This window comes from Silene latifolia, chromosome 6, assembly GCF_048544455.1.
Source record: "Silene latifolia isolate original U9 population chromosome 6, ASM4854445v1, whole genome shotgun sequence".
Lineage (NCBI taxonomy): Eukaryota > Viridiplantae > Streptophyta > Magnoliopsida > Caryophyllales > Caryophyllaceae > Silene > Silene latifolia.
The window spans coordinates 127,678,378-127,704,177 of record NC_133531.1 but is presented as its reverse complement, the minus strand read 5'-3'; the positions used below and the strand labels follow the sequence as shown (position 1 = coordinate 127,704,177).

Below are 25,800 nucleotides of genomic sequence, written 5' to 3'. Positions count from 1 at the left end.
CTTTACTGCTGCCAAATAAAAAAGATGATAATTGAAAAAAAAAATGTTTTTTATTAATTACTAAACAGCGTGCAAATTACTGCACAACTGGTGATGAAAAAAATGAAAGAATGGAATACATGAGATGAATTGGAACTGCCCTACACTATTGATGTTAGAGAGAATGGGGAGAGACTCTTGAACTCTACCCTTTTCTTGGCTATTCTTCTACCTGCCTTCCTATTCTTCCATACTAACCTATCAAATATGTCGGACGAAGACGGACTCCTATTAATATCAGCGGTAACAGGTGCCTTTCGCTTCTTCCACGGTTTTCCCTTCCGTGGTCTCCAACGCGACTCAGCATGCCGAGGAGACGGTGTTTGTGGTTCACTATCCTTGGCTGTTTGAGATCTGTTGAAATGAATGGCCAAAGAAATAGGATTCAAAAAATCATGCCAAAAACTGACCCAACCGAACCAGCGGTTAAGGGTCATGAATCTGTTGAGTAGGTCTTCACTCATAACATGAAACGACCAGGACTCCGACCCGCATGGACCTGATATGACCAGACCTAAACTCGACCCGTTTGATAAGTCTATCAACGACTATGACAAGTGAGTACAAATTATTTATATAAGACCGTCCGACAAAAAAAAATTGTTAAAACAACCTAATTACTTGTACATTTCATCGAGCCTGATTGTATAAATGTAAATGTGTTGGTTTAACAAATACTTGTTGACAAACCGTCTTCCAGAAGACCCAGCCCAATAATAGCAACAACATTACTTTTGCGCCTTAAAAGGCTGACGTCCATGGCAAAGTATGTTACAGGACTGTGCCATTGCAAGGTATGGGACATGAGTCCCACATCGATCAAATGGGGGGATTGATGTGGGATTTATATAGGACAAGGGCTCTACCACCCTTTGAGCTAGCTTTTGGGGTGGGTTCTCCTTTGTCCTATATCAGTAGTATCAGAGCCGACCTCGGAGTGGGTGGCCTACGGAGTGGGTGGCCTGGAAAAGCCAGCCGTGACCCAACGTAGCCGTGACCCAACGAGGACATTGGTCCTGAAGAAGGGACGAATGTTACAGGACTGTGCCATTGCATGGTATGGGACATGAGTCCCACATCGATCAAATGGGGGGGTTGATGTGGGATTTATATAGGACAAGGGCTCTACCACCCTTTGAGCTAGCTTTTGGGGTGGGTTCTCCTTTGTCCTATATCAAAGTACGGGAGTTTGTATTTACATGTGCTTACCCTATGCCGTGTCAGACAGAGGTTATTTTGAGGATGACCCATAACGAAAATCGTGTCGTGAATTAGATAACCTAGCTGTTGCTTCACAAACCAGAAGCGTGAATAGTGCTTTGTGATTATTTTGGCTTTTATTCATCACATTTAAAAGCCAAAAAATAACGAGTGGTTGAAATAGAAATGGAAATCAAAAGACCTAGTCCCAATAAAAGAGAAAAATACAACTACTACAAGAATAAAAGATAATGTCAGATAGTGAGTATTACCTTTCGGGGTTAAGTGATGGGGACAAACACAATTTTCCTTCCATCTGTGGTTTACAAGCAGGGCATATATAGATCTCTGGAGGCGATACCAAGTTCACACAATCAAAATGATACCACTCGTCACATTGATCACAAGCAATCATTGGCTTCTGATCGTATGGCTTCCGACAAATGCAGTAAAGCACACTTCTATCACGCAGCAGCTGAAAATTGGAACTTATTAGGACACTTACTAAAATCAGGGGGGAAAAAAGGAGCACAAGTTCTCATATGAGATAATCCAGTGAGAAATTATCGAGAGACTAACCATATCACCAGTTTCCGTTTCTTTATTTCACTTTTTTCATTTTTTGTGGTTAATGGAAGGAAGGTATGAGTTGGGGTTTTAGTTAAATGGGTTAGCTTCACATTATATGACTATGAGAACATTTCTCGAAAGACAATGGAGAAAAAGGTAAGAAACTATTGTACCTTAAGCTCCTTTTCAAAGTGGATAGGCAACCTCTCACCCTCACTAATGAGATCGAAAACTTTACACAACTCTTGATCCCCACTATCACCAGCAACCTGCATGTGTTGAAGTGTCAATTATGGATGCATTTTTGGAGAACGGAACGAGAACAAAATATATACTCCCTCTGTCCTCTGAACTTAACTTAGCTTCCCATTTGACTATATACAATAACCAAGTCGTAAGACGAGAAATGACCATATTTTATACTGTAGAAAGTATGTGTTACTTTTTTAATTGAAAATTTAATTTGTGAAAGATTTTTTTATAATTAAATTAAATTTAGTACACTTTTCATTTTTTATATATATTTTTTTAACATATTTATGAAGTTCGGTAACGTTTAACCCGAAAAGTCAAATGGGGAGATAACTTAGATTCAGAGGGAAGATAAAGGCGGACCTTCTTGGCTATTTCTGCCCATCGTGCACCAGCTTCCTTCATTTCTACAAGCTTCTGTTTAAAGTGATCTTCAGGAGGGACACTTATGGTTACACCCTGAAACATCAAATTCAGAGAAATCTCTGTTAATTTAATAATCCAAAATACAATATTATTTGAAGTTCAGCAGTCTAAGCCCAGTTCTACAAGCTTCTCTCCTTGAGACATATCTGAAATATGTCGCTGGTATTGATTCAACAGTCTAAGCCCAGTGCAACACAATGGCATCCATGGTTACTGGAATACTTTGAATACTGCAACCTACCTCTTTCAAGTGGCGCTGAACCTGTTGCATCACAGGCTTCTGTGGGCCCTCAATCAACTTAGTAGCTCGAATCCTCCAAGAATTTCTAGCTAGCGCTTGGTCAAACTTACGTCTTGCTATTGGATCACACACCCCAGCCACATCCAGAGCCTGCATGCAATAATAAAAGTAAACCAGTTGCTTTATTATTTGATATATATCTGAGGGAGATCATTTAGGCCTTGTTTGGATAGGAAAAAAGGAGGGAAAGGAAGGGGAGGGGGAAGGAGGGAAGAGAAAAGAAGAGAAGGGGAAGGAAGGGAGAATGGAGGAGATGATTTTCCCTCCAAATCTTGCCTATGTTGGTGGGGAAATAATTTGCCTTGTAGGAGTAAAATGGAGGGATCCATTTTCCCTCCCCTCCAAATCCCTCTACCTTCATTTTGCTAACCAAACAATGGATTTCTCATCCTTCCAATTCCCTCTCCTCCCTCCCCTCCAAATCCCTCTACCTTCATTTTGCTAACCAAACAATGGATTTCTCATCCTTCCAATTCCCTCTCCTCCCTTTCCTTCCAAATCCCTCAATCCAAACACACCCTTAAATTGAGAGTAGCAACGCCAGATGGCCTACGAGAATTATTTATATTATTTCAAACGGTGTCAAATTTGACTGCTACTTCACAATATCACATAGTTGTTTGATCGACCAAAGATGACAAATTCTACATTATATCTCTACTTACATTTTAATAAATTAATGCTCCAAACGAAGCCAGATGTGACAGAAAAATACAGGATGGAGGTTTTATGTTCCAGAATCATCAACAATAAGTACCTTTCAAAGACTATAACCTTATGACAAGTCAGCCAGGCAAAAATTACCTTCAAAGCAATTGTTAATTTCCTGGAGATGGCTGAGATATCCATCTCAAAGAAAGATAAGGAAGAATTCACTACTTCTGACAAGCAGACTCTGCATGCAAGAGCTTGATCAACAATCTCTAACAATATGTCTTCTTCTTCCAGCCTGTGAAGAGCAGTCATAATTATTCAATTGAGCAGAACTACATATACACACATACTGAAGAAAGAGTCTTGCAAACATCCAACCAAACATACTAAAGAAAGTGAGGAGACTGGAAAAAATTCAGAGTTGGTCAATAACCATTAATCTTTACATATCAAACTACGGTATAACAAAATTAAAAGGAACTGAAGTTTCGATGACCCATTCAGCCATGAGAAATATGTTTTGAGATCTCATGCGTTTCTCCTTACTCACACTCAATTTCCCTTCAAAGTTGCCAAACTCAACCTAGGTGCCAACAACATCATTCAAAAATTAAAACCCCGTTACATTCAATCTTTCATGAGGGTCATTTTGCTCAGGCCATCACTCATAGTCATACGTGCCCTTTTAACAAAAACCAAAAAAAAATGCAATACTTCAACTGGCACAAATAACAATGTTTTAGTAACAACAATCCCCCCAAGATCTATCTGACAAAGACAGTCGAATAGTTACAGCTTAGCCCTGAGAAATTAAATGGAAAATGGGAACATTTAAAAGGGTTCCAATACCAGAAGAATAGTTCTTACCTCACTGTGAACTTCTTAGCATCAGAAGACAGTTGGACAAGACTCTCCAGTTCTGGACGCTTACCTTTATATTTCTGAATCATTAACAGGCAAGTCAATCAAATACTGAACCACATAGCTAAATGTATGCTGGACGAACGTAAATGCTCACCAAGGGACTGTCTTTACTTCGGCAAATCGAACCGCTGTCAACTAATACACAGTAGGGACATATGTAATCTTTCTCTATGCCAGAACCAACTGATTTTGGCACCAAGCATCTAAGGTGGTAGCTGGCCATCAAAAAAAAATATCTCCTCTAAGTTAGTTAGATATTACACGCACAGGAAAATCGACACTAGCACCACCAAAGTTGTTCTTGTTGATGCAGAGGAAAATAAATTTTTAAAGGTTCGTGCAAAAAGGCTAGCTTACAACACGCGTGTAGAGACGCAGATGTATTGGAAAGCATGAACTAAACACAACAAAAACATTATCACATTGCCCCCAAAGCCTCCTGGCAATGGCAGGGTAGGGGGATCAGATGTACATAGTATCACCTCAGTGTCTATAACAGAAAGAGACTATTTCTAGAAGAACAATAATGAAAACTACATCGATTCAAAAGTTCTCTACACTGCATCAATCATTTGACTCACGTATATCAAAAGAAGTATCTTACCAGTCCTTACATGTTGAACAGCCGATGAACTCTTGATCATCGGAATTACTTGAGCATCCGGTACAAAAGTAACTCACTTTGGAGCATTTTGACTTCTCGTATATAAACAATGATCTATATAATGACTGCTTGATCTGAAAAGATGAACATTAAATACCAAATTTAGAAGTGGTACTCTACACCAACCCCCGCCTGCGTTAATGATGGGATATAAATGGAATTCTCTAAAAACCTTCAATAGGGAACTCGTCAATGACCCTGGCAAACATCCAAATACTTCCCCTCCTTTTTGCTGCCACGTCTGCACAGTTTCAAACTCAGAAATGACCATGTCTAACTCAGGACAGTTAAATGCATCCTTCCCAAGTTCCTGAAATAAAATCAAAGAGGCTGAGAGTATAAGTACACCAGAAGTAACACGCACTTCCCGAAAAATAAATAAAAAGGTACTTCTGAAAGGCAAATGAAGTTACCTTTCCCTTCATACAAAAAAAAAACCCCCGCCTCCCATTTTCCTTCCCCCAGAAGAATTCGTTTATCCATAGTGAAGTGTGAAGCAAAGGGCAAACGTACGAACGTAAGTAAAATGAAATATATAGTATCGGAACCGTAATCACCTTAAGTTGTAATAACATTGACCAGGACCGTTCACCAGAATCAACACTGAAGAAAGAGCGTGCTTTATCTTGCCAAGACCTACACTCAAGAATGCCAATCATTATTCATTACGAAAGAAGAACAGCAAGGCAGAAAGTATAAATTATAACCAAAAGAAAGTAGCAGAAAGGTAATGGAGCAATCAAAGATAAAGGTGAGGAAAAAGCACTAAACAAGAGATGATGTGTTTAGTAGAGACAAGAGAGGTTTTATAACAAACAGCTTTTAATGCGTTTAGTAGGTAAACATTTTAGACAGTCTGACAGCAGGCCATTAATAGATATCACAAATTAAAATCAATGGCTGGAAACTGAAGCTCCACCAAAAACACAAGAGCCATAAATGCCCATAATACGAGTTTCTTTTCACAGCACCAATTATCCCACCCCTGCAATTGGAGTTGACAAAGTTTAGCTTCCGAAATAAGATTGTAAACACTAGTCGTACCAATGGGAGGAGGCACAGTTTTTGTTTGTCCAGAATAAAACCAATTGTTCACAGAAACAAGTATTTACAGATAGCCAAAACCTCCTCACAAAATGCAGCACCTCTACACCAAAAATGTTACTCTCAAGATCCACCAGAGGATGTTATACTTCTCAAGTAACTTTGCATGCAAGGATATTATACTTAACCTCCCTTCTAGGTAGCCTTACAAGCTTTGAAGTATAAGATTTCCAAATCATAATTGAGCATAAGACAACTTCTATTTTGGGGAACTTCAAATTAACTTTCCAAAAGAAAAGAGCAGTGACAAGAATGTTAAGTTGTTAACAAAGAAATTCTAATACCACAATGCAAACCTTTCATCTTTCCTTCAGAAAATAAGAATATTAGTTCGGAAATACAATGTCCACACAAGTCTAAAAAAAAAGATAGATAAACAGATCTATGAAAAACTGGGTGAAAACAAGTAAACTCACTTGTGTTTTTCAACTGCGTCTTTGAGTTGTCCAACTATTGATGGGAAGGAGATCAACATATCCTGATGATAAGAATTATATCGTGTTCAGAGGTCCCAGGCATTCCAAAACTTAAAAGAACAAGACGCATACACAGGTTAAACTGGTACAAAGTTTCAACAAGTACAATAAATGTATAACCAATGGATCACCTGAGATTCCGTGAGAATATTCTCAGCATCAGATAAAAGAAATCTTCTATATCCTCTTTTACTACATGACACTAATAGGACTTCTGAGGCCCTCTTCTGCCAGGAAGCAGATTCAGTCAATGAGGCATAGAGAAAGGATCCCTCATACACGGCCGGAAGGACTTTCCTTTCTTCCATCAATTGCTCAATCTCCTGCGGATTGCACTTATGAATAGGTATGAGAGGAACACTTAAAAGAAGTATGTCAACAAAAAAAAAAAAAAAAAAAAAAAAAAACACACACACACACACAAGGACGTAGCTCATATAGAAATACAGCTATCATCCGAAAATACTTTGTCCCTATTTGACTTTGGTGATCAGCCAATGCCAACTTTGACCACTAACTTCAGTGACACTGTAAAATTTATCAATCCAATCAACCAATCAATCAATAATCAATACTATATATTAATTCCAGAAACCAAGGGACTTCAATGTAATTAAATAAATCTATACAAATTAATTATACTATATAGTTTTAAATCAATATCACTGTGCAATGGACCTGATCAAGGAATGTAAATATAATATAGTTTTGGTTGAAGTATAAATTTAGAGAACACCGGAATATGGTGATTTTCCTTAAATAAGCATGCCCCACTTATGGTATTAATTGGTATAAATATGTTAATTATTTTAACATAAACAAATATAATATAAGTATATTATATTTTGGAAACTGCTAAAATGTAAATAAATCAAGCTAGATTTCCAAAAAATATAAAATTCCATAATTATTTCGATTTGATTAATTTAACGCATACATGTAATATATTTAATGCATATATGTAATATATTTATTAAAGTAATAGAAGTAACATTGGATATAGTAATATGATAGTAATCACTCATTGGATGCTTAAATAGTAAAAGTAATTATGTTAGTAGGGAAAAGAATTGTAGTAACATTAGATATAGTCAAAGTAACAATATTAGCAGCAAGAGCGAGAGCGAGTACTGAAAGTACCAGCGTGAGTAGTGAAATTATCAATATTTATGTACAAGTAGTGAAAGTAACGATAATTACGGCAGGAGTAGTGAAAGCAAAAGTAGTAATAACGAATGTAATAAAAGTAACAATACTAAGAACAAAAGAAAGTATATATGAACAATTAGCTAACCAATCGATTTAAGTAAAATATTAATAGCGGGACTCTAGAGGCGGCAAACAATGACACGACACGAAAACACGACACGAACCCGACACGAAGTTAATGGGTTTGGGTTGAGCCTTAATGACCCATTTATGTAAGTGGGTCGACACGAACACGACACGAGATTTAATTGGGTCGGGTTTGGGGTAAGCTCTCTAAACACGAACCCGACACGAATAACCTATTTACTAAATTAATCCTAATTTTTCCCGATTTACCATCGCATAAATATACTTACACTTTCCAAATATAGACAAAACACGAAAACCCGACACGAAATTAACGGGTTAGGGTTGAGGCTTGATGACCCATTTATGTAAGTGGGTCGACACGAACACGACACAAAATTTAATTGGGTCGGGTTTGGGTTGAAAGGTTCGTGACCCGTTTACATGTGACACGAACACGAACTCGACACGACCTGATCTGTTTGTCAGGTTTAAGCGGGAGTAGTGAATGTGTCTCATAATTTATTTCATTGTAATTTTAAGATATACTCCGTATCATAGAAAAATATATTAATGATAAATTTATGAGTTACGCAATTTTAAAGTAGTTTTAGTTAATTGAAAATAAATTTTAATGCTAAATAAAGGTAGCCCGGGCGAAGCCGGGCACCCATACTAGTTGAGTTTTACTTATCAAACGAGACTATTTTCATATTCAATGTTTCAGAAACTGTAATTACTGAAAACTCGAAAAGAAAAAGAATGTTTTTATCGCTTGACCACCAAAGTCAAAGGAACCATATAAACAGGAGGGGGTAATATGCTGCACACAAACAAACATAAGCAGGGATCCCGTGACTACCTCAAGTGAAGGAATTTCTTTGGAGAGCAAGAAGACCCTAGAGCACCATTGCAAGGTTGAAGCAGCACTCCGCAGAATGGAAAACTCAGAAAAGTCAAACCCTAGAGAAAGGCCAGCAGCTACAACAGTTTCAACCTCAGATCTTAGCTTATCAATGTCTGAAGTTACATCTGAGCACTGTTTTACTAAATAATCTTTCCTATTCAAAAGCTTCTCTACATCCTTAAGAGAGGAATAAGCAGAGCATCTCCATTCCTCGCAATTCCTCAGAACATTTTCAAGCAACGCTTTCTCAGCAAATGCTACTCTCAAAAGCTTTGACTTAGAAACTTGTTCCTGGCAATGGTATTCAAAAATAAGATCAGGCTGCATAAAGCTCTATTAATATGACTCTGCTACAACAACTAAATGCAACACGGTGTTCTAATTACAATATCGTGTCAAAATGTCGAAGGATCGGACACAATACATCACCTGCAGCCTAAATGGAGAACAGATACTCACCTTTAATTCGTCGAATGCCAACAGGGAAGTTGAAGCAGATGATGTTACACTAGAAGACTGTAGAAAGGACTTTGAACTCTCTAGCCAGGCCTCTGCAGCTGACATAGCATCCTTGAGGGCAGGACGAGAGGGTAGGATGATATTTATATCCTCAGATGTCCTAATGCATAAACAAATTTGAACTCATTACACAAAATGTTCAGCTAAGATTGTTTTATTAAACTCTTCACAAGTTCACCTTAGTATAGCAACAACATTACCCCCAATGCCTCAAAAAAAACTGAACACCCCAGTACCTTAAAGCATTCCTTAAGTCTTCTAATTCCGAGTCAGATGCCAGTAAATGCTTAGCTCTTTTCTCCCAAGAAATCGCTGTAGTAAGGATTTCGGAAAGCGAAATAAAGAGTTCTTCCAGTTCAATCTGTAATCTGGCAGAAATCAAGATAGTATATGTCATTGAGGGCAAATCACGCAAAACCGATACACGTAATAACTAAAGAAATTACAAATAACTACCTATGAAAATTGACCATACCCAAAATCCCAAATAACTTCCTTTTATATTCTTCTCCCCAATAACAAAATATTATGACCTGCTTGCATAAAAATAGATACCGGTTCACGTATTCATCTGAGCCAATTGAATTTTTCTCCAGCCAAAAGTTGCTTTTTCCCTCCATTTTGAGCCAAGTATGTGACTTTATTCCAAATATCCCTTTTCCTCTATTCCTACCCCTTTAAACTCGTTCATTTCCTACCCCGGAAAAATTACTACCTACATTCTTCTACATTTTAGCACTTGCCATTATTGTCCTTCCGTTTTTGCCAAAAAAAAATCATTTTTGCAAATGTTACCTACATTTCAATCCTCTGTCTCTCCACTTCTCATTTTCTCTCAAAAAATCATTTTTGCAAATGTTACCTACATTTCAATCCTCTGTCTCTCCACTTCCCATTTTCTCTCACTCTCCCCATTTCAGCATTTTTTCAAGATTTGAAGAACCCTAGATTTCCATCTCATAGCCCCAAATTGAACAAAGTTATTTTGCAGCAAATTAAATCAATGATTAACAATCTCAAAACAATTCATCAATGACAAGCACTGAACAACAGCAAAAACATCACAAGTAACACCAACCCCACTACAATTAAAAGAAACAATAACATCAAATAATAGTGTGTAGCTTTAAATAAATATCAAAGCTTATCCTAATTCATTAGGTATTAGGGTTTCAGCGAAAACTATAAAAAAATTATGATGAAGCTTAAATATTCTACTTCCTCCATTCAACTCCACTTTACATGTTTGCTTTATCACGTTTGTCAACACGACTTTTACGCGGTAAATATCTTTAACTACGTATTTGCAAAAATTATAAAAGTTAAATATTTTTAATGTGCTCTTAAAGACGAATCAAATAAGATCCCACATGAATATATTTTAACTTATGTATCGAGAGAAAATTGAAGTTGAATATCCGCTTGTGAATAGTGTGCAAAAGAGAAACATGCAAAGTGGAGTTGAATGGAGGGAGTATTATTTTGCATTACCCAGAAATTTAGAAGAATATGAAGGGAGAGGGAGGGAATGGAAATGTTTGACTGAGTGAATGATACTCCCTTTATTTTCCTTTTTTCTTCTCATTTGCTTTTTGGGGGCAAAGCATAAAACTTTGACCGTAAATATATTGGAGAACAAATATTATTAAAACCTAAAACTAAAATATTCACATTTATTATCAAACCATCTTTCACAAAATATTATTTTCGACAAAGAAAGTAACACTTACATGTTGAAAATTACGGTCAAAGTTCCGTCTTGGAGACTCTGATAAAGCAAATACTCCTATTCATGTAGGGTTATGCTCATTCATGGACATGATTTACTCAATCATGGACATGAATGACCATTATACCCTTGTCATTTCTACACTCTCATTTTCCATCTTATTTCAATTCAATAAATCTCTCAATCTCTCACACCAACCACCCAACCAAACTAGCCACCGCACTACCGAATCACCACATCTCCTCTTCCATACCGCCGGTCAACCCCTTAAACCACCTGCGCCACCAGCCCCACCCATCTTCAAGCTTAGTGACAAAATTTGGGATCAATCTACCAGTAGACCCATTCATATTCAAGTGTAATTACTTAGAAAGTTAGAAGTAATCAGATTATTCCAAGGGCACTGAACAAATAAAGGAGCTAATGAAGAAGGTGCATATCAAACTCTACAATTTAATCCCATTGTTTCAAAATCTAAAAGAGCCAGTCAACGAATTACTCCAAAAAAAAGAAAGAAAGTGTACTACATAAAAAACAAGAGTATGATGATGTAATGACTGATGATGGAATCAACAAGAGTATCAAATTACATGTCGTCTGCAATAATTTTTGTAAACCCTAATTTTTATAAAATCCTAATTTTATCTAACCCTACTTTAATTACTACAGAATTTATTTATCTAATTTGATACACATAATGAATTATTAAAGTGATAGTGAAATAAGAATCGTTATTTGATTATGAAAAATGAGATTAATAATGGAGTAATTTGATGATAATTTGGTTAGTTTTAAGAGGTAGAAAAAGGGAGAATTTTTTTGTTCATTAGAGTAAAAGGGTAAGATATGGAAAAATTATGCAAAAAGTCCATAAAAGAGTAAAACTAGTACATGAATGAGCAACTACGTTCATGTAGATGTTTACGCTTTCCTTTTTCGGCATGTTCAACTAGTTGTTTACGTTTCCTATTTAGAAAACTTTTAACGTATACACTTGCTAACTTGCCCTTCTTTCACGGCCTTTTCAATCATCCTTCTCAACTCTCAACACCCTTATCAAGCCCAACAGCCACTAACCACACTTATTCTTCTCACCCACCACCCCCGCCCAGGCACCCACCACTTACCGCCCTATACTTCATCATCAATGACACCCAACTCGTCAGAGTTTCTTCCCAGCTGCCGAATACAACCTTCCAACTCGCCGGAATCACACTCACATGCCGGAAAACACGTACTCCCTCTCCGAAAGCCAAAACCCACCCTTGAAAATTCCAATCTCTAGTTCTCTACTCTGCAAAACCCAGATCTAGGGTACGAATGCGGTGTTTTTCGAGGGATTGAGTTTTTCGCTGGTGGAGTGTTTTTCGAGAGTTTTGTCTTTTAGTGTTTTCAGGGTTGGAAGTCTAACTCTGGCAGTGTGTGGTGGTTGAGCAGTAGGTGGTAGGTGCCAGGTGGTGAGGGAGCTTGGTTAATGAGGTGAGGTTATTGAAAACTGGGGAAGTGTGAGGGTGATGAATAAGGGGCATATGGGTAAAAACATCTCTTACATAAAAAAATAGATCCAAACTCCAAATTCAAATGTAAACATCTACATGAATAGGAGGGAGTAGGAAGGAAATAGAGAAATGGAGGGAGTACTAGTTGGAGGCTTAGAGCGCGGGAGGATGCAGTAAATTAAGGGTAGAATGGTCAGTGCACAATAAAATGATGAACTCAGGTAAAGTACTGAAGTGGTATCTATTTGAATGCATAAATGTCATAATTGGTATACAATTTGGAAGACGAAAAAAACTATAACAGGGAGTTATTTAGAAAAAGTTGACTATCATAGGTCATTTACTCCTAATTTTTCCTGATAACATAAACAATAAAGAATAGAATTTTAAACAAGAAAGTGCAATCATATCCAAAAGAGCGTCGAGAGAACCATACATAGAAGCTTCAGATAACACTTGCTGGACAAATTCTAGAGACACTTTGGTCCGGCGAACCTGTGGATAAACCATTTAACCAGAGTTAACACTCATACTGACTGACATAATTACCTCATCTAAAAATATCATTACCTACGATAGGACCACTTCCGCCTAGAGGTAAACAGGCCAATCTTTTTGGTAACACGATAAAAATATTTCTCCTTCATCTTAAGGTGATGAACCTTTTTCATTTTACTTCTCTCTCCTCAAGTTCCAACCCACCACCACTCACCCCACTCTTTAACAACCTGCCACCACCACCAACAAATCCAACCACAGCCCTCTGACCACCCTTACCCACCAACAGAATTACCCACTGCCAGCGACTGTACCTGGTATCGTGGGAAAGAACCTCCCTATCTCACACGCGGGAACTACTATTTAACCAAAAAATGGGGTTTTAGAGTACAATTTCCCTGACACCGTTGGATCCCAAACCAATTGACACGCTAATGGGCTTGGGGAATGATTTAAGTGAGGTGGTCACGTGATGGTGTGATAAGTAGCCGGTCTGGCTAGCCAGGATATGCGTTTCCCGGTGACGATGGTGGCTAGAGTGCGGCGGATTTGCCAGAGAATGAAGTACATCTGGGGTTTTTCCTTTTTCATTTTTACTAATTTAGATTATGGTCTTATACCCGAAAAAAAAAAAAAAATACCATAGATATTAGATAAGTGTAACAAAGGAATAAATATGTTGTACTCCGTATAAAAGAAATGATTTAAGTATCACTACACATATTTTAGCGTCAAGCTTTGATAGACTCACTTACCCTTAATGCCTTTTCTCTGCAGCTTGCTTTCTTAAGCTCATTGTCAACAAGAGCCAACTCATCAACTTCAAAGAGAAGAATCAAAAGTTATAACTACGTTGACCTTGAGACTTCTATGTTCTAATTTTACCACAAAAGAAGCCCCATCAAATATAACTGAAAAGTAATTTTCCACAATAAAAGCCTTCATGTCAAAGTAACTACCTTGAACTCTCAGCTTTAAGCCATCTTTCTGAATGCATCTTAAATCTTCTAGAACACTTTCCTGATCCTCCGTTGCATGGCCATTCAACAAGACATGCTTAAGCCGTGAAATCCAAGAAACAGTATCACTGTGATACTGACATAGTAACTTCAGCTCTGGAATATCGACTACAATCGTAGCAAACTCGTCCACAAGCAACTCAAGGTCCTGCAAGAGTACACAACGGAAGCACTAAAACATTGAACTCTATGACTCTATCCACAATTAACTTCCATAGTTGTGTGCGCTGCTTGTCGACCAGACAAATAATCTTTTTTCAAAGACACACCTAAAGCCCTAATAGAGTCTCGGCTCAACAAAAATTTTGAAACAAACCTCCAAGGTGATTGGTCCTTTTAGCATTTCATTGCAGCGAGCCTGACAAATATTGGCTTGCGCAATCAGCTCCAAAAGCTTTTCTTTTTCAGGAAAATGTACTTGAAGCTCCAGCATCTAAGAAAGAAAGAAAGAAATGAGAAAAAACAAATGAAACATTTATCAAGGAAGCATTAAGGAGGGTAGGTTCATCTTTCTAACCTCTGATTCCAAATCCTCGAGATATTTGATATCAACTGAAGCAGGGCGTTTTTCTAAAATACATTTTCTTGCATTTTCAAGCCACGCCTGAACATAATCACACATAAATAAATACAATTGGGTAAAAAGAACCAAATAGCAAAACTCAAAAATTTAAAATAAAATCGTAAAATTTCACTCTCCTGTGAAACATATTCTTGTCCACAGATAAGAGCTCACAGAGATGCCACTAGCAAATATTAGAAAGGCACCCAAGATACCAATCATGTCAAGGATCGTCTGGGAGAAATATTAGATAGCCAAGAGTTCGAGTAGATACCCTACTCAAATATTCAGTCTACGTTGCAAATCCAGCCTCCTCAAAAGGTAGGATCCAGACAAAATTTGCTGCTTGCATTATAAAGGAAATAACAATATTCCAGCAGAAAGCAAAAAATTAAAGATTTTCTCGTAAAAGAACATATGTGGCACACGCCTCATTGGGAAAGCAATTAGCCACAAAAAAAAGGTATCATAATGAAATTAAACTCGCCCTTCAAAATGCAAAAAAGTACTGACATTAAACAATTCTATTTTAAAGGGTTCAAATCCCAAAAAAAAAGGCCCAAAATATTGTATATTTTAGCAGACAAACTAGAACGAGAAAATTGTACCTTCAGAGCGAAAATCTTTTCCCCAAACTTTTCACTTTCTCGGATATAGACTGGGAAATGGGAAACTCGGCCATTCAGATCTTCCAAATCAGTCATCTAAATAAAAAAAAGACAGAAAGAACATAAATCTAAATAATAGACAAACTTAAACGCAAATCAATCCGTGAACCAAACGTGGAACCAAATCATTTGCTAAATTAAGAGCCATGAGCAGAGAATTACAGAAATTGTAGATTCTGAGAGAGCAATATTAATTTCCTGAATTAAAGACTGTGCTTCTTCAGAATAGTCCTGAAAAGAAACTTGACACTCATAAGGATCCACAAGGACTGGTATGAGGTACAGAGTCGGCAATAAACAGGGTAAATAATGAACCTTCAATTTTACATGTTCTGGTTCATTACAAGGAAAAGGAACACGAGTTAGCAAACTGTTGATCTGTTCAAAGTGAACTTTCTCCATAACACTGCAACCATCCTTTGACCAGCTTTGGATCCCTGAAAGACACTTCCTTATGCCCTCAGCCCAATCCTTTGCTTGAGTTAAATTATTAACCATATCCCGCACCTAAACAAGACATGTATTGAAACAATAATATTCACTTGTTAGAGTTGCAGAAAACAGATGTTTTCCATTACCAATGGAGTAATCGACTCACAAGTCACAATTATTCATCTTTGCAATATGATGGAATCAAGTAAGTGACTCACTACTGCCATTCTTTACTGTAAATTTAGGTGACGCAACAAAACATGTTTCCATTTTCAACGAACCCAAATACTTGTTCTTTGATAGGAATAGGCAAGCTAGCTCAACTTATCGTAAAGCAACAGTCATTCGATGCAATTCTCAATGCATTTCCTCCCCTTTTATTTCCCTCCTACCCTATATGTCATCCAAATTACAAACAAGGTTGACGGTGAACTCAAACTCCGCCTTGATCAACTAAATTTTGTTTGCCTCTAGATGTGAAGCCAACATAACATAAACAAATGAAAACATTAACCTCACCGGATCCATTTCCGGACCAGCCCAAAGGAATTGTTGTGCTTTCTTCAAGGCATTGGTATAAGCATTTGGGGAAAAGGGAAGCTGAAATATCTCGCATGAGCTCAGAAGCCACTCTTCAGCGAGTTGAGCAAGAGTTACTTGTTTACCCTTAACCTAGAAGAACAGAGCTAAGTTAGTAAAGACGGAACATTAAACCAGTTTTGGAAACAAAGTGACATAGAACTGCTTATTTTCTATCATCCTTTATCCTCATGATATATGAGTACTGATACAATCTGTAATCGAACTGATTATAGTAAGTCATCAAGTGAAGTGTACATTATTTCAAGCACCTGTGAAGATACAGAATAACATTAAAGCACCAAAATTGTAAAAAAATAACCAAACAACCTCAGTCTAACGTAAAAGCGATCAGCTGTATTTCCAAGACAGCTTTATGTGTCCCAAGCAAAAAAAATAAAAAAATAATTAGTTTTCCAAAACTCCATCCACATGAGCATATCATACATGCCATACTACAAGCTGGTAAAAACAACTCCCATATTATTTCTACTGTCAACATTTCGAGTCTGGTCAAAAAAAAAAAAAAGAAAAAGAAAAAAAGAAAAAAACGTGGTACATGACAATGGAGCTACGACCAACTACAAGTTTGATAAATTTAAAACTATTATATTGGCTTTCACATCAGATGTGCACGCCTCTTGTGCACAGATATACTCGAATCCGTTTCATCAATAAACATGTTCCAAGCTTCTAGCTACTTTCCTCAAGAAATACATGCAATCAAAAACATTGAACAGAGTGCAGGCAACAACAACCAACTACACTAAATTAGTAAATTCTAACAGAATTCTGAATAGCTAATAGAATAAACAAAACACCAATTAAATCACGGAATAGCTCTGGGTCCGGCAGAAGAAAAAATAGACGTAAAGAAAGAACTTCAGAGGATGCTACATCACAGGCCATAAATGAAGATCTAGTCTGCCCAAAGCCTTGCGTATGACTTTACGAATCACAGTAGAAAGGTAATACCGTACTAACATATACAGAAGAAAGAGATAGAAAAGGGACAACGTTGAATAGGAAAATTGTAAAAATAACCTTTTTTGATAAAGAGCCGGAGTCAGTGGAGCACTTGAACTGCCTTGGTAGATTACTCAATTGTGGATTGTCGCTACAACAAGAAATAGCCGACTCTGTCAATGAAAGTAGCTTACTCAATTCAGCAAGAGAATGTCGGTATAGGAGACGTCTTTTCCTTGGATTACATTCACAGAGGGGTTCCCAGTGCTGCAATGAAACATAGACTTGCTCAGTGAACCCAACAAAATAAAAACACAATAAGAAATGCATCCACCCTGCTGGACTAGCTATGTCCCTTTTGGCATGAGAACAGAAAACTATACCACCGTTACCAAGATAACCCCACAGGCCACACCACCTCAATATATGTGTGAAGATGAAAAAGAACAATATGTAAATGACGTCCGCAGTACAACAAATGCAACAACTTCAGACAACTACATCATGTGAAAGAGATGACTAGTTTGCTATCAGATTCACTCACTAGCAATTCAAATCAACAAACCTCATATGTATGGGTAGGAGAAATAAATAACTCATATACCTCCAAACACACAAAAGTCAGCGGTCGGCAGCGGCAAATAACAGCTGAAAGATAAAGATACTGCTGGCAGATTATGCAAGTAGGATCCTGCAACAACAGAAATTAAATTAAGCATCCTACTAAACAGGATTAGAAAACATATCAAGTTCTGAACTCAATATAGATGGCTGATCCAACTAACAACAAATACCTCCACAATCCCAACATAATCAGGCTGCTTCCGAGGAGACATTACGAATGTTTTCACAAGACCCTTTCTCCAAAGCCGTTCTCTCCACATCTTCTCCTTACTAATTACTCTCACCAATTCTTTAATCACAAAAGGTGCAACCTTGGCATCACAACCAATCTGCATGTCACCAGAATCTAATCACTGGTTGCCCACATTGATATAATCCAAACGAGATAAAGAACAGGGGAAAAAAGAAAGCACCAGGCATACGTAAGCCAAACTATCTCGGTTTATGCAACCCTCAATTTTTAAATGGGCGGCACCCTTTAGCTTGTTCTAATAATTTAGTTTATTACTGTATTACATTTCAACTTAGAGTACAATTAATTACAGAATCTTCATGCCAATAGCCAAACCATAACATTCTGGCTTTGACTATAATATAATACCAAGAGTTTGCAACACGATTTATTAATCATTCCATTTTCCTCTAAAAGTATATCAGCTAGTCCTGGTACTTTCATTTTTTTTCTGATTGGTAATATAGGAATCAACTTAAAGATACCCAAGGGTGATGCTCATGAACAAAAAGACGTTAAAGAGGTGATGCCCGACGTCCATATGCCATATACAGGAGGAGAGCAAGAAGCAAGCTCTTAAGCTATCAAGAGTAATAAATGTAAACATCCATTTCTACGCAGTCAGTCCGAGTATTGAACCTTAGCTACCACAAAAAGCAGTTCTTCATGAGAAAGAACAGCAGGCTTATGAAATCGCTGATAGAGCTCTGATCCAAACCCTCCGTATGGCAACCAGTCAGCAGGGGCAAAATTGACAGCCTCGGCACAGTTTAATCCTAAATTATCATAGATAATGGAGAATGTTAAAGCTCACATCAACATGAAACAAACGTTAACAAGATAAAGAAGTACTCTTGGCAGACGAAACAAATATCTTAAAGTTGCTTACCGAAGTTGAAACCGCCATGATAAGATCTAGGAAAAGTGATAACAAAGTTTCCTGGCTCCTTCAGAGGTGAAGCACCAAAAGATGAACAAGGCCATTTCGAAAGCACAAGCAAACCAACAACGAGAAATCATAAGCTACTAATGAAAGCAATACAGAACTCAAAGTGATGTACAATAATCAATCAAAAGAACCAAAGGAAGCTAGCCATGTCAGAAACGAACCCAAAAGAACCACCTTATTGGAGTCTCTACACTTGCCTAGTTACTTGATTGAAATAGTAAATCGCATCAAATAACAGCAATCTATTGAGTTGAAAATTGTAAGCACATTGAGGACCTACACTTGCAACGTCCATCATTGCAAATTTGCAGCCTAATGAAAAAACGAAAGGACTAAATTTTTCATGCTTGCCACTACACTAACAGATGAACCAGATGCACTAGCTGACGCTGAACAAGAGGAATACATATTCAAACACCATAAGCACAAGAATGCTCATTCAGCCAAACAGTGGTATAAATACCATTATCTCGTGAACAAAGAACAGTTAGAATATTACGCGCAAAAGAAGTTTACTAAATAGTTAACACACGTAACAGCACACCTGGAGAACGCTATAAACTGGAACACCACTTTCTTGTAAGACAGAGGGATTCAACATAGTGACAAGTTGGAAGAGTAAATCAGGTTGGGCATCGAAAAGATCAGGCAGGCAGCTGCGCATAACCTGCCAACAGTAAAAACCACTGGTTATCGCCTTTTCCAATGCTAATACGGCTGTTATAAGGTTAATTAAGAAAACATGGATGTGTTTCAAAAAGGAAGAGGAAAAAATAAAAGTAGTTTAGCCATTAATTTTATCTTTTCAGGGAAATGGGGAATAGTTAAAAATATCCTAGTTACGAATAGACCAGTTAGTTGGCATAAATACAAGAAATTTTCAGCCTTGATATTAATTAAATAGAACCATTTTCAGCACAGAATCCTGTATATATATTACTTCGTACTACATTTTGACAAGACCTAAACTAGACAAAATTTTAGCTCAAATATGACTTTTCACAACAAGGTCATTGTATTATCATTCATATTATTAAAATAAGACATGTATATTTAATCGAAGAAAAAACTTAGATCATGAATTGTAGTAAGACAATTGGAAAATATCATCACCAATGCCCATTTTTTTTGTGAACGTGTATTAATAGTTTACATTATTATGCACCAATCATATAGAGTCAACATTGGAGAGAGCCAACTCGAGAGTTATACTATTTTGATTGTGAACAGTTCATAATTTCATATTATTCATGCCAACTTTCCTATTAAAACAAGTCAACCATAAAGTTATACTGCCTCAGTATTTACTGCCATGCTCTCCCAGATAAAAAAAAACGATAAAAAGTTGGGAAATATTACTAATAACTACATCCTCACCACTTTGTTCTTCCCAATTCACTTTTAAGTTGTCTCCTAGGAAATACTTGTGACCGTGTTTTATTACACGTGCAAAATAACATTTTTTTCTGAAAATTTAATTTTATAAGATTTATCGATAACAAATGTAACTACGTAAAAATCATGTTATAAAATTTCATATTTTTTCGTACATTTATGGTCAAAGTTTGAACTCTAAAAAGTAAATGGGAAGAAAAAAAGTGGAGGGAGGTAGTATTACTTACTCAAAAAGAAATGATTACAAACTAACCTTCTCGAATGCCGGAGCTTCACAGCCAGGAACGCTGTACCAACATTTAGGTTCTCCCCTGAAGCAGGTTACAATATTAATGATCTCTACAAATTAAGAATTTGTAGCTGAAGAAGAATCTACTTTTGAGACACATTCTACAGGGTACGCATAAAAACGGTAGCGACAACTAACAGCATGAATCCTAACTCACAGCCAATAACTGAAAGAGGAAAGACCAATACGGGGAAAAAAAAAAGAAAAAAGAAAACAAATGTTTCAGTCGTTCAAGTGGACCATCTATCTACGACTCCATGTGTCACTAGCAAGTGGCAAGATTGTCTGCAGTTTGCTTTCGGTCTCAGTAAACAAGAGCAGGTAGGTTAGGGAATCCCACACTCATTCTCCACCATATAAAACATGTCTAAAAGAAATATGAATTATTGGTTAGGTCCGACCAAAATGGAGTCCGTAAACTACCGGTAGGGATAGAATTACAAAACAACCATCAAACCCTACACTTCCGCCAAATCAAACCTAGTCCCACAATCCTTTGAGGAGAGAGTTGACTTGAGGTTTTGACAATTCAAAATGAACTAACCTCATCGACAAATTTTAGCTTCAAAAATACGGATTGCACAAATCAGGCTTGCATACACTACTTTGACTGGTGACCGGTTAATCATGAAGTAAAAACTCAAGTTTCAATCCCTTCCCCCAGCCGCTGTATTAGACATAGTACATTGAAAAAACCACAAAGTGACACTCCGTGCCCCAATGCCTGATGTTAAGATTTCTCTAGTCTATCTTGCTTAATTTTTTATTGTAATTTCCTTTAACTCTTAGTATCATTGGCAATTCTAGGGGAGTGCATGGGTGCACCTGAACCCCCGGAACTTAGAAATATAGCCAGTTTTGTTGTAGAAAATATCAGCTTACTTGTCCTGGCAAAGTGGTTGCAGTGTTACTGTCCAAGTCAGAATACCTGGGTTCGATTCTTTTTGGGTAGTTTTACTTGAGCTTTTTTTTTTTCTCTTCTCTCATAAACACTTATCTCACGTCTGTCATTTATATTTTATACACAACACCTACTAATATATTGTCTCATAAATGCCAACTATGTTTAGTTCTCAGAGAATTAAGTATTTTTTTTCTAAGTCATAATTTAAATTTAAAAATTATCATTTTGTCAAAATATTACACTTGTATTTTACATACAAATAAATATTATCCACTTGGCATTTTTCTAGGGATGAAGTTGAGGTGACATTTAATCATTAACAAAAGACCGTCTCACATGAAAGTAACTAAGGAAAATATTTCTTTTAGTTATTACACTTTTACCCTAAATATTCGTTACATCTAATTCGAGCCAGATTGACGCAATCGTAGTTCTCACTATTAACTTGATGTTTTCTGATTTTAAAAAATTTACGCACCCCCTTGGTCAAGATCCTGGAATCGCCCTGCTTAGTACTTAATTCGTTCACCATGGATTTCCATGAAAACTAAATCCCATGTGAGTTTATACTCGCTCCAATTCTTAAAAAGGGTTCCACATTTCCTTTTTAAGCAGATTCACTGGAAGCTTCTACTTTGTAGCTAACCAATTTTAATGTAAATGACTATCCTACCCTCATTCCCACAAGAGAATACCACCCACCTCTCACCCCCATTGCACCACCACACCCCCCACGCACTTAACCACCAGATTTCACCACCCTCCCTACAGCCCTGCCACATCCATAACCTAACCGGCGACCAACAGACCTCAGTCGATCCAGCCGCCCCTTTTCACACTCTCTCCACCAGATCCATGACCCCACGAACCCTTGTCGATCCAACCTCCCACTACCCTCAATAACTCCATCCTAACCGGCTCGATGCACCCTCAGTTCAACACAGCAATGCAGCAGACGACTCCAGCACCCTCGATCCACTCCCCTTCAAACCCACCACACCTACGACTCATCACCATAATCGACCCACTAGACCCTTGACCTAAAACCACTTTCAAACCAAACATCACAATAGATCCCCAAAAGATCTCAAGAACACCAAACACAAAAGCCACCATATACCCAACCAAGTGTCTTAAACCATACAACGGCAACAAAGTGGAAGTGAGGCATGAGGAAGTAGGGTAGGTCGAACCAGGTGGAGCTTGGGTCTTGGGGATGGTGGGTGGCTGGGGCAACGAGGAGGATGTGAGAATATGGTTGGGTGTAGAAGAAAGAAACAATGTGAAGGTAAAATTGTCTTTCTTTAGCTCCCTCTTAAATCTAGTCCATTGTAAAGTGAGACCTTATAAAGATTTGGAGGGACTATAAAATTTGTTTGGGTGTCAGAATTCATACTCATAGGAGAATTGCAATTCATGTAGGAACTCTCACATAGGGAGGAGGGGTTTGGTAAGTAACCCAATGCTGTTGTTGTATATGGCTCATAATTAAACTCGATCTAGTATATACCTTCTTACTATCTAGTAAGAAACATATTTCTAGCTGCTAATCCTACATTGGATCATCTCATAGAATTTTCAGAGAAGGTGAGGGGAAGTGGCAAAGTAAGATCCTCTGACAACATTGGGTTTATCGAATTGCTTTTAAACATCGCATTGAATATAGAAAATTCACAAAATCACATATTGAGACTGAATCACGTACCAGTGATGATAATTCATTGAATAGAAGCAGTGATCTTCAAAATGCCAGCAGAATGCAGAAAAGAGCATGCCAATATACAGCCAGGGAACCATAACACCGGCAATATTATGATGTACAGCTCGAAGCATTGAACCCTTGAGCTTTGGCAAGTTATTGAGATTCCAAGGACTGTTGCAATACTGATCCCAAACTTCAGCGTCAACTGATTCAGGTCGATGATCATTCGAACGAGGAAACCCACTTCCATAAACAGATGTATCCAAATCACTACCATACATGACTTCAACCTCGCCCAATGAACCCTCTACGATTTCCCAAAACTTTTTCTCTAGCTGCATTCGTGTACAAGATGCAGACCCAAACCATTTTTTCTTGGTCCTGTCAGCAATCTTCCTAAAAGCTTCCAAAGTGTAACATTTTCCAGGAACGAACCCAAAACTGTCTTTATCTGAATTCAGACAATCTAGACAATACCAATTGCCTGGCGGAATGGCATCCAATGGCGGGGAGAGGCAATAAATATGCCATCCCTTATTACATCTATCACATAGAAGCATAACCTCACCATGCAAACCACTTTCACATTGTTCACAGATCTGATCATGCACCTCTTCTTTCTGTGGGGCAGTCACTTTGACACCCTCCCCACTGTTTTCCTTACGTCTCTTCTTAGAGCTAGTAGAATCTAATTTCTGATCATCTTTCATATCACTCTCTGCCCTTCTTTTACACCCATAGGGCTTCCCATTATTCAACTTATTATAATACTCCTCATAATCACACAAATGCTCCAAGTACAACTGCCCTAACACATGCTTCGCACACTCTGATATCTTACACCCGAGCCTCACAAACCTAAAAACCTCCCCCCATTTCTTCTCCTTAGCAACCTTATCATACCCACCGAACCGCTTAACCGCATTAAACAACTTACATAAATCCAACTCCTCCCCTTCAAAAATAACCTTCCTCCTCAACTTCTTCCCCCCACAATGCTCTTCCAAAAACCTATTATACTCCAACTCAAAGGTCTTGGAATCACACGAGGCCGGCCGCGCTTGCAGCTGATGAATGGCCTGGGTCTTAGTAGGGAAAGTGAACTTATTCAAGTCTAATGCAAAAGGCGGTTTCCAAGTCTTAGGCGGGACGATCTTACAAATCCCATACGGCTCAGCTTGTTCCCTAATCTTGTAAATATATTCCAAGGGTTCCTTAAATTCCTCCTCACTAGGGTAATATACAGGTGCTAAGGGGATATTCATTGACCCATTATTACGATTACTATTATCATTATTCGAAGACGAAGATGCTAACAATGATCCTCCAATCCCACCTCCTTTCTCTACTGCCCTTGGTCTACCTTTCCCCATTATTACTCTTCTTCATCAAATCACAATCATCATAATAACAATAATATCACAACAACAACAACAATAACAATGCAATCAATTTAATCAATTCAATCAAACAGATACAACATTACATTACAAATTCAACCTAAATATTGAAATTTCTAGGGTTTGAGCATACCTTAAAAACCAATTAAATTAAAAATAGAAAATGTAAATAATAATCAAAAAAGAAAAAAGTATGATCCGAAGGTTAAGAAAGGATTAAAAGAGAGGGAGTGTTTTTCGTGGGAGATTTGGTTAAGTTTGTTAAAGAAAAAAAGAGAGAGAATACAAAAGTTTAAAAAGAAATAAATATATATTTAATTTTAGGGTTTATGATATTTGGAATTTGATTAATTTTTTCCCCAAATCGATTGAATTCTGTGTGCTGTTTGTTTTTCGGGTCTAATTCTAAGTACTCGGTCAGACCGGGCGGTTCGGGCGAGGAGAAGAATTGAAGCGTTAACTTAAGCGTGTAATGAACCCGCGTATATGAATGGGTTTAGATGAGGGTGTGAGTTTTTTTGAACGGTGTAGATTTGAGCGTGAGTTGTAAGGTTTTGGATGAGAGTGGGATTGATAAAAGCGGTTGGGTTATGGAGTTGCTCGTAGGTTTTTGCAAGGGACATGATGAGGCAGTGAGGCTGATGACATGGGTTGTGTTGCGTGAGTGGTTGATTTTTGGATAGACGGTGGAGATTACATAGACCTTGATAATTTGTTTTAACCGCTTGTTTTATTTTAGAGTAATTTAATAACTAGTATAGAACCCGTGCAATACATGCACGGTATTTATAGAGTTTTATTTTTTAATATACTATTTATAGATTGTAAATTGACAATTTATTAATTTTTATAATACGACTTATCTTACAAAGTTAACGAAATTTTTATTGCAAAAAACTTCGAGACAAATTTTATGCACCTCAAATAGGAAAGTATATAGGGGATTATATCAGAATAAGAAAGTATATAGGGAATTATCTAAATAGGGAATGTGTTTTAGGCGGGAAAAATTTGAGCTTTTCTTATTCTTTTAGTATATAGA

The 25,800-nt window shown here is 37.4% G+C and overlaps 1 protein-coding gene across 2 annotated transcripts; it reads right to left on the bottom strand.

The window, feature by feature from the left end:
- Positions 1-35: 35 nt before the first annotated feature.
- LOC141587260 (lysine-specific demethylase JMJ17-like) lies at positions 36-25,356 on the bottom strand. 2 transcript variants are annotated; one of them, XR_012519737.1, is made up of 33 exons: positions 23,362-25,339; positions 20,717-20,774; positions 19,613-19,735; positions 19,009-19,066; positions 18,759-18,895; positions 18,058-18,216; positions 17,868-17,954; positions 17,342-17,530; positions 16,238-16,390; positions 15,602-15,793; positions 15,449-15,517; positions 15,227-15,322; positions 14,574-14,660; positions 14,373-14,489; positions 13,997-14,204; positions 13,793-13,857; positions 12,976-13,034; positions 9,548-9,679; positions 9,252-9,411; positions 8,748-9,083; positions 6,742-6,933; positions 6,551-6,612; positions 5,588-5,666; positions 5,203-5,340; positions 4,981-5,104; positions 4,461-4,581; positions 4,310-4,383; positions 3,593-3,737; positions 2,729-2,878; positions 2,425-2,520; positions 1,983-2,078; positions 1,512-1,714; positions 36-393 (listed from the first exon to the last, which is right to left on the bottom strand). XR_012519737.1 is itself a non-coding variant. In XM_074408710.1 (33 exons), exons 1-33 carry the CDS (start codon positions 24,729-24,731, stop codon positions 141-143), a joined length of 5,598 nt encoding a protein of 1,865 aa, XP_074264811.1. In that variant the 5' UTR covers positions 24,732-25,356; the 3' UTR covers positions 36-140. The 2 variants fall into 2 exon arrangements, 1 of the variants encoding a protein (XP_074264811.1); XM_074408710.1 differs by having other exon boundaries at positions 4,971-5,104; positions 23,362-25,356.
- Positions 25,357-25,800: the final 444 nt, after the last annotated feature.